The 8360-nt window shown below is 43.6% G+C and overlaps 2 protein-coding genes across 2 annotated transcripts; both read left to right on the plus strand.

Annotated features, from left to right (window-relative positions):
- Positions 1 to 2882: 2882 nt before the first annotated feature.
- LOC125315522 (toll/interleukin-1 receptor-like protein) lies at positions 2883 to 3419 on the plus strand. Its single transcript, XM_048280699.1, has one exon. The coding sequence runs from the start codon at positions 2883 to 2885 to the stop codon at positions 3417 to 3419; it is 537 nt and encodes a 178-aa protein (XP_048136656.1).
- Positions 3420 to 6435: 3016 nt separating this feature from the next.
- Positions 6436 to 8104, plus strand: LOC115751696 (disease resistance protein RUN1-like). Its single transcript, XM_030689659.2, has 2 exons — positions 6436 to 6511; positions 7065 to 8104. Exons 1-2 carry the CDS (start codon positions 6436 to 6438, stop codon positions 8102 to 8104), a joined length of 1116 nt encoding a protein of 371 aa, XP_030545519.2.
- The last annotated feature ends 256 nt before the right edge of the window (positions 8105 to 8360 follow it).

The raw sequence follows: 8360 nt of genomic DNA on the forward strand, positions 1-8360 counted from the left end.
GACTACGGATGTTAGGTGCTAGATTCTATGAATGTTAGTGATCCGCGCTCCATGGAGACAGATAAAATGTATGCACATGCTTTCAAAAAGATGGTTTCATTTGAACTTTTGATAGAAAAAGACATAATTGAATTGCAGCAAATATCGAAATATTCGGAATGATCTAGATGCATGTGAGCCCAACGCATCTGAGCCCTTGATATTGGTGGGCCTCGAATGAAGTCGGTCCGAGATGGGGATGCATTGGGCTTATATGCACGTGTGCCCTCTAAAAATATCGCGCAAGATTGGAGCATCCCCAATAATGAGAGAAATGGTTGATAGAAATTTTCTTCAGTCAAGAAGCTGCGCACATGTAGAGATGAAATTAACCATTTCCTTGACTAGAGGGAAATGTTCATTGGAAAGAGAAGATGAGCATTGCACCACTCCAAGTCATTGACTTTTATGATTGGGTTAATCAATAGACACCATGTCCTCTTTTATTGAAAAGAGAATATGTGCATTGCACTATTGACTTTTATTATTGGATTAACCAATAGGCACCATGAACTCGTTTATTGGAAAGAGAACATGTGCATCGCACCGCTCCAAGTCATTGACATTTAAGATTGAATAGGCACCTTCTACTCGTTTATTGGAAGGAGAATATGTGTATTGTACCGCTCCAAGTCAATAACTTTCATTATTGGGTCAATTTTGGGCACCCTGTACTGGTTTATTGGAAAGAGAAGATGTGCATTAAACTGCTCGAAGTCATCAATTTTTAATCATTGGGATTAATCTATAGACATCTGCCTAGAAAGACTCGATCATCAAACATTTTGAATTCGGAATTGTTCAGAAACCATGTGCTCTCCACCTAAAAAGCATGTTCTCTCCATCCTGCAGTGCCTCTGCATTTGTTTATGTTAGATCTTTTTGTGCGGCAGGAAGGCATCCTCTCTGGAATCGTTCATTAAACATTTTGTGCTCGGAATCGTTCAGAAAAATGTGCGCTTCACCCAGGAATCATGTGCTCTCCTATCGTAGACACCAGTGATTTGATGATTCTGAACAAGCATGAAGAACAAATGTGATGATCTGCATTTTCTGTCTTCCATTGATCTATGACTGAAAGAACAATGACTAGATTTCCACAATTTGAATAACATCATAATGAATGATTCACCAGGTGGTTAGAGCCACATTTACCTGTTTAACAAGATGATTGCTCATTCTGCATTCTGGTGCAAAATGAGAGGGTTGACTTCGCTTGCCATCTATCAAAATAATATAACGTAAACAATTTAATTTCCGCCAGCCTATCCGCAACGGGGGCTGCCAGTCAATCTAATATAAATTGCCGCCTCTCCATCTCTCGTTTCTCATTCTCCGCCTCTCACGTTCGGCCTCTCTCTGGGAACAACTTTTGAGACTATCTCCAATCCGGCGCCTCTCTGGGCATCTTGGCTCGTGGAAGGTAATCTCTTTCTCTTCTCTCTTTAGCAGGTCGTTTCCATTGATTCTTCGCTTTAAAATCGGAATGATCGGCCAAACTAGTGACTTCCGTAGAAAAGGAAAGCCTTTGCTTTCGTCTTTAGATGTGGCTAATCATATTGCCTCTCTGTCTGATTGTTCGTTTGCATCGCAATTCAGTGTTGATCCTTTTTGTTAAGCTAGAATTCGCTTGATTCTATTTGCGCGCAAAATTGCCAGTATTCGCCTGAATCCAGGGACCATCTTTTTAGGAATCAGGAGGTTTCTCTGTCTCCGAAGGTCTAAGGTCCTTCCTTGCTGTGCTCATTGACCGATTCTTTTCTCTATGCTTGTATTCGATCATCTCAAGAAGAAGAAAACGAGTGCAGAAAAAGAGATCGCATTCCAACTTCGCTTAGAACATGACAATTTGAAACAAGATTACAACAAGAAATCACATTCATATTCACTATCTAGGTAGAGTGGTAGAGGAGCGATTGCGTCGGTGAGAACCCAACAATTTCTTAGTTAACGACTTGCAAATTCAATTGCCGTTTTCAATTAATGTGTTTCCTTTTTAGTTGTTACAGATATTAGATTTTATGAATATCAGTAATCACGCTTGATGAAGTCACAGATAAACTTATATGAATCTGCTTTCAGATAGATGCTTAGATTGAACCACTGATCAAAGGCATGCATGGAGCAAATATGGAAAATTCCTTAGGGGAACTGGGTCCATGTGAGCTCAATGTATGTGAATCTATATTATTAGTGGGCCTGATGTGAAACCCACATATCTATCAATATGTATGGCCTTGGACCACTAATAATGATTTTTCTTTTAAGGGCTGGGATGCATTAGAAAACATATACACTTAAGAACGTCTCACAAAATATAGGCATCACCATATTAACTTTGGTTAATTTTATAAGTGAGCGATATACGTAACGTTTAACCAACCAATCAAGCACACGATTGATTGTAATCTCATCGATTAGGAAAATGCACGCATATAGAGGACGAGGTCATGGCAAAGAGAAGATGTGCATTACACTGCTCCAAATCGATAACTTTTAATATTGGATTAATAAATAGACACCTGCTAGGAAGACTGGTTCACTAAACATTGTGTATTGGGAATCGTTCAGAAAGCATGTGCTCAGCCTTTTCACTTGTTTATCTGCAACATCAGGCAGGCATCTTCTCTCCATTAAACATTTTGGTATCCATAAACGTTCAGAATGCATGGACTCTCTACCGAAGATTAGCCTTGACTAATAGGGCACGCATCTTGAGATGAAGAATAGCAATTTTCTTCTTGTCCGAAAAAGCACGTGCTCTCCATCCAACCTTTTCATTTGCTTAACTACTTCTTTTTGTGCAGCAGCATCCTCTCTTCATTTTTGCCTAAGAGATTTCCATGGAGAAAGGGCAAATTATGAGCAAAAGAGCGCAGAGAAAGAGAGCACTGAGGGAGAAAAAGGAAAAGAGTGCAGAGAAAGAGAGCACTGAGGGACCATCCGCTCCTTCGTCCTTCCCTCCGATACTCACGGGAGGAGATAGCGATCAATACGATGTGTTCTTGAACTTTAGAGGCTCAGACACCCGCAAAGGATTCACCGATTATCTCTACCGCAGTTTGGTCAATGCAGGGACTGTATCGATTTCAGTGTTCAAGGACGACATCAGCCTCGAAATTGGCGAGGATTTTAATTCGGAGATTCTTGAGGCTATCACTCGGTCTAAGATTTTGATTCCGATCATCTCCGAAAATTATGCTTTGAGCAAGTGGTGTCTCCGCGAGTTAGTTCGTATGATGGACTGCAAGAAGAGCATGTCGCACATGGTGTTGCCCATTTTTTACAAAGTGGACCCATCATATGTGCGGTTTCTAAAAGGAAATTTTGGGGAGGCCTTCCGTTTTCGTGAGAAGCGTTTTGATACGAAGGATATCTAGGAAGGGAAACAAGCCCTTGCAGAAGTGAGTTACTTAAATGGATGGGAATCTGAGAAATTTGTTAATGGGTACTTCCTCGTCCACCTACACTTCATTTTTTCTTTCATAAGTTTTCTTATTCAGCAAAACCGATGTGATATGGATGAACTACATCCACTACAAGCTCACAAAACATCCCAAAATGTCCCAATGAATAACGTACCATAATGGCCCAAAGACTACAAACTCTAGTACTCCGCAGGATTTTCCCTGAAAACGACACCACCAACAACTAAAAACTTAGGATCCCATACTCAGTCTTCCAAAGCTTGATCACTGCCGGATAAATCGACCTCCTATTGTCAAGAGGGGTTGGCTCAGTCGATAAGAATAGGGCACTTCACATTGACTATGACTGGGTTCAATACCCGCAATTGCCAGTATCCCCATTTGGTAGGCGATCGATAAGTTAGTTACAAGTTCTCCATTTAGGCTAGGGGGATACGTTGTGACGCCTGGAAAATTCGAATTTTGTAAATTGCCCGAATTCAATAAAAAGGAAGAAAATTGAATTTTAGTCGGTGCAAATTTCGGATCGCAAGGACGAAAGTGACGAATTTTGAACGATTCCCGAAATGTCGTTCGATTTCTATTGGGTCTCAAAATTGTGGTCGCCGCAACTTAGGATTTTTAATCCTCGCGCCTAAGACTTTCCGGACCAAGCCTAGCCTATGAAAATCCAAATTTTATTTCCAATCGGTTGAGCCAAAAATCCGATCGGTCCCGATTTATCAAAAGACCGTTTCGTCCTTGGATATTATGCATGTGAGACAAAAGAAATTAAACATGATAAGACCTGTGGGCCCCACCTCAGTCAAATCTCACCAACCGGTCAAACCAATCAAAGTCTCTCTCTCTCCCCCGTCTACCCTCCCCTCCCCTGTACCGCGCGAAGCCTCCCCCCCCCTCCCTCACCGAACACACCTCATCCTCCTCCTCCGACCATTTTTGAGCGACACCACCACCTCTGATCACCACCGTCGGTCGCCCACCTCGTCGCTACCTCCCCGACCGCCGTTCACTCCCGTAAGACCCGGAACAGCTGACTGAAGCCCCGGCGACCCCCCTGCCCTGTTTCGTCATCCGTAGGTCGCCTAAGCCGCGCCAGCCCTTACCGCCACTCCCGACCACCACCCACCACCACACCATCTTCCCCTCGACCCCGCACGCCGTCCCACCGCCGTGCGCCGTCGCGGAGCCGCTTAACAGCCCCGGAATAGACCCGACTCCCAACTTCCCCTATTTCGTGCTAGTCTGCTGTCCGTCATCCTTCGCCACGATTTAGCCACGCCCACCGCCCGCCGACCAACCCAAGCCGTTGCCCTCGACCCCTTGATGTCCCACGAAGCCACCGAAAGTCGGCCGCTGGCTGTAGAGCCCAATTTGAGCCTCGGCCAACCTCCCCTGTTTTGAAACCGCCGCATTGCTTTGGGCGCCGGTTCTGACCGCCGCTGTTCGGCCGCCCCCGGCCATCCGCCACCACCTCCAGCGCTACCTCCGGCCACCCCGAAGACCCCCGACCGTGGCCCAACCCTTCCCCTAGCCTTTGGATGCCCGAAACCACCTCGACACCGCCCGTTTCCCCTATTGTTGTTGCTGCCCTGTTTTTGCCGGTTATCGTTCACTGCCGGCCGCCACTAGTTCGGCCATCGACGATCGCCAGACGCTACCCCGAGTCCCGTGCCGCTGTCCCGGAGTGTCGCTAAGTCCCGTGGACCAACTTTGACCGAGTTGGAAGCCCGAAGTTTAAGTCGGGCCACGAGTTGTCGTCGTCGTCGTCGGGCCGGGCCGAGTTCGTGTCGTCACCGCCCGAGTTGATACCGCCCGAGCTAATTAAAATTGTGAGTTAGCCCCAAACTCTTGGTTAGGACGCTAATTGTGTTCGGATTTAGTTTAATTAGCTAATTATGGTGTTTGGGTAGATTAATTATGGTCGGGCTAGATAAAAATGTGATTTAAGCTAAATGACCGTAATTAGTTAAGATTAGTCAATTAGCTCGGTTGTCTGTGACTAATTGGTGAGTAGAATTGGATGATTTGATTGATTGCGGTGGTTGATCGCGAGCGAGCGATAAATCGTAGACGAGTGCGCAATTGAAATTGAAATAGGAATTAATAATTGATTGGCTGCAATTGACTAATTGATTTATGAAGTGTTGGCTGTGAATGCCAGATTGGCTGTTATTGCTGTGGGGGTCCGATTATAGGTTAATCGCCCCAAATTACTTGGTCTGTCGGTCGATATAATTGCTCATTCATATCACCACGTATGAGATCAAATTGCATGATTTTGCACGAAAACGACCTTGGGCCAAGTATTTGAACATGCGAGCGTGAGCATTCGACCTAACTCCAAGAAATGAATTGGCTGGTTGTCGAAGTGCTTGAGTGGTCACATAATGGGATAATTTCGACGATCATTGTCTTCCGGTCGATCGGTCCCGGCAATCATTGTCTTTTGGTTCTTGGATGCGCGTCGATCATTGTCTTCTGGTCGTACGTTTGCTGGTCGCAACTTGTGATGGGCCGAAGCCTTTTAAGGATTCATGTTAGTACCGTGCCGTGTCGACAATCATTGTCTTACGGTTGGTCGAGCGGAGTCACATGGACTATCAGAAGTCGTCGCCGGAAGTAAGGGACGATACTTGGTCCCGCCATGAGAGCACCAACCGACTAGTGTACTAGACATACGGGTCGGTTCCGATAATAAATGGACTATGTGTGGTGTCCTGTACATGCAAGTGTTGTGACGCTTTGCAGTGGGTTGAATTGGTTTGGTTCGTTAATTGTTGAGTAGAGTCTGCATTGCATTATGTGTGGCCTGGAGGGTAAACTTGCATGTGTTTGAAATATCCGTTTCGTGTTGAGGTGATTGCTTGTTAGGTGTCTAAGCGAATCAACGTCCTAACCAGGTTTAGGCGTTGGCACACCGAGATTAATTTCTCACCCCGTCGTGGTTAGTAATTTTCAAGTAGTAATGGAGGCTGTGGACGTTAAGGAGAGGATCGTTGTAGGATTTTTGGGAGTAGATGAGGGTTTAACTCTACCCGACCGTATGTATTTTTGAGATCCTAGTGAGCCGCCTCGAAGTATGGGGTTGTATATATTTGCTGTAGCTCGGTAGCGTTAACATTCATCTACTCTGGCTATTTAATGAAATTATTTTTGTGAATTGATTGTGTTAATTTTCCTCTTGTACTATCCTGCTGATTTTGATTGTCTGGGAGAAATGCATGTTTCGCATGCGCCGCAATTTCGTAGGTCGATAGCTTACTTGGGACGCTATTATTCATGACTTGAGGTGAGTAAGGTAGGGATGTCGCAAGCTCGAAAGTCGAGGCGTGACATATGCTGGGCTTGGAGGGTGTAACCTCTCCTCCTCCTAAACTTTTTCTAACCAAAACAGTCAACCTCCCTCCTGTCCTTCAACTAGCAGCGGCCATAAGCCTTACAATAAACATTTTGCTGCTAAAGATTCTTAATTTGCTAGGTGCACCACTTTTTATTATTTCAACAAGATCTATCTATTGGCAGAAAAAAGAAGGAGAAACTCCCGCTAGTCATGCACGAAGTTATAATGAGTTTTGTTGTTTGACGGGCGTGAAGGAGAACTAGTGGAAGAAGTTGTCAAAACTATTCTGAGCAAGTTGAGACATGATTTTCAGCTTGATGTTCCTAAGCACTTAGTTGGAGTTGACGATCATGTCAACAAAATTAGGAATTGGGTAGTCACTCCAGCTAGTCATGCTCGGATGATTGGAATATATGGCATGGGCGGGATCGGAAAAACGACTCTTGCCAAGGTCATCTACAATGAGCTGTCGAATGACTTCGAGTATCGGAGCTTCCTTCCGGATATACGAGAAACGGCTCACCGCAACGGTATTCCTCATATACAGAATCTACTAATTAAGGAAATACAACCAATTGAACATCAAGTTAGTAAAGTTGATGACGGAATTAGTTTGATCAAGTCTAAATTTAAAGGAAAAAAAGTTCTCATTCTTCTAGATGATGTTGATAACCAAGATCAACTAAATGCTTTGGCTAGAGAATGCGATTGGTTTATGATAGGAAATATCATCATTGTTACAACGAGGTATGAAGCTGTTCTTGATCGGTCTGAATTCCAGGTAGACTACAAGTATGAATTGAACGAATTAGACGAGGAGCATTCTTTGCTTTTGTTTAATAGACATGCATTTCGCATGGGCCATTGTTCAAGGCAATTTGAAGGTATCTCTCACAACATCTTATCTACCATGGGTGGGCTTCCCCTAGCTATCAAGGTCATAGGTTCATACTTATATGGAAAAACAAATGAGAAAGTATGGCAAGATACGCTAAAGAAATTGAGAAGTGAACCGCATCGAGATGTCCAAAAGACATTGATGATAAGTTTTGATGCATTGGAACCTGGACATAAGGAGATTTTTCTCGATATTGCTTGCTTCTTTATTAACGAAAACAGCAAATTCGCCATTTACATGTGGGAGGACTATGAGTTTTATCCAAATCAAGGAATTGAAGAGTTGAAGCTGAGGTGCTTAGTAGAAATTAGAGATCATGGTGAGTTTAGGATGCATGAAGAGATCTTGGAAGGAGCATTTTTTGCCAAGGACAACCAAGAGCTAAGAGATATCTAAAACTATTTGCCAACCAACAAGCCTTCAGCGAGAGAATGCAAAACGAGGTAACATATGGGCCTCCTTTTTTCTTTCCCTATCTCTCATAAAGTCATATATTTATTCTCATCTGTTTTAACCTTTAATCTAGTATGAACAGATACTGCTACTTTTTAGGGAAAAAATATATTTATAATCAATTGGGACAGTAATTGGATTATAAGTGCCTCAGGATGAAAAGGTTGAATTATTTAATTCAAATTCACTGATATGAATA

This window comes from Rhodamnia argentea, chromosome 6, assembly GCF_020921035.1.
Source record: "Rhodamnia argentea isolate NSW1041297 chromosome 6, ASM2092103v1, whole genome shotgun sequence".
NCBI lineage: Eukaryota > Viridiplantae > Streptophyta > Magnoliopsida > Myrtales > Myrtaceae > Rhodamnia > Rhodamnia argentea.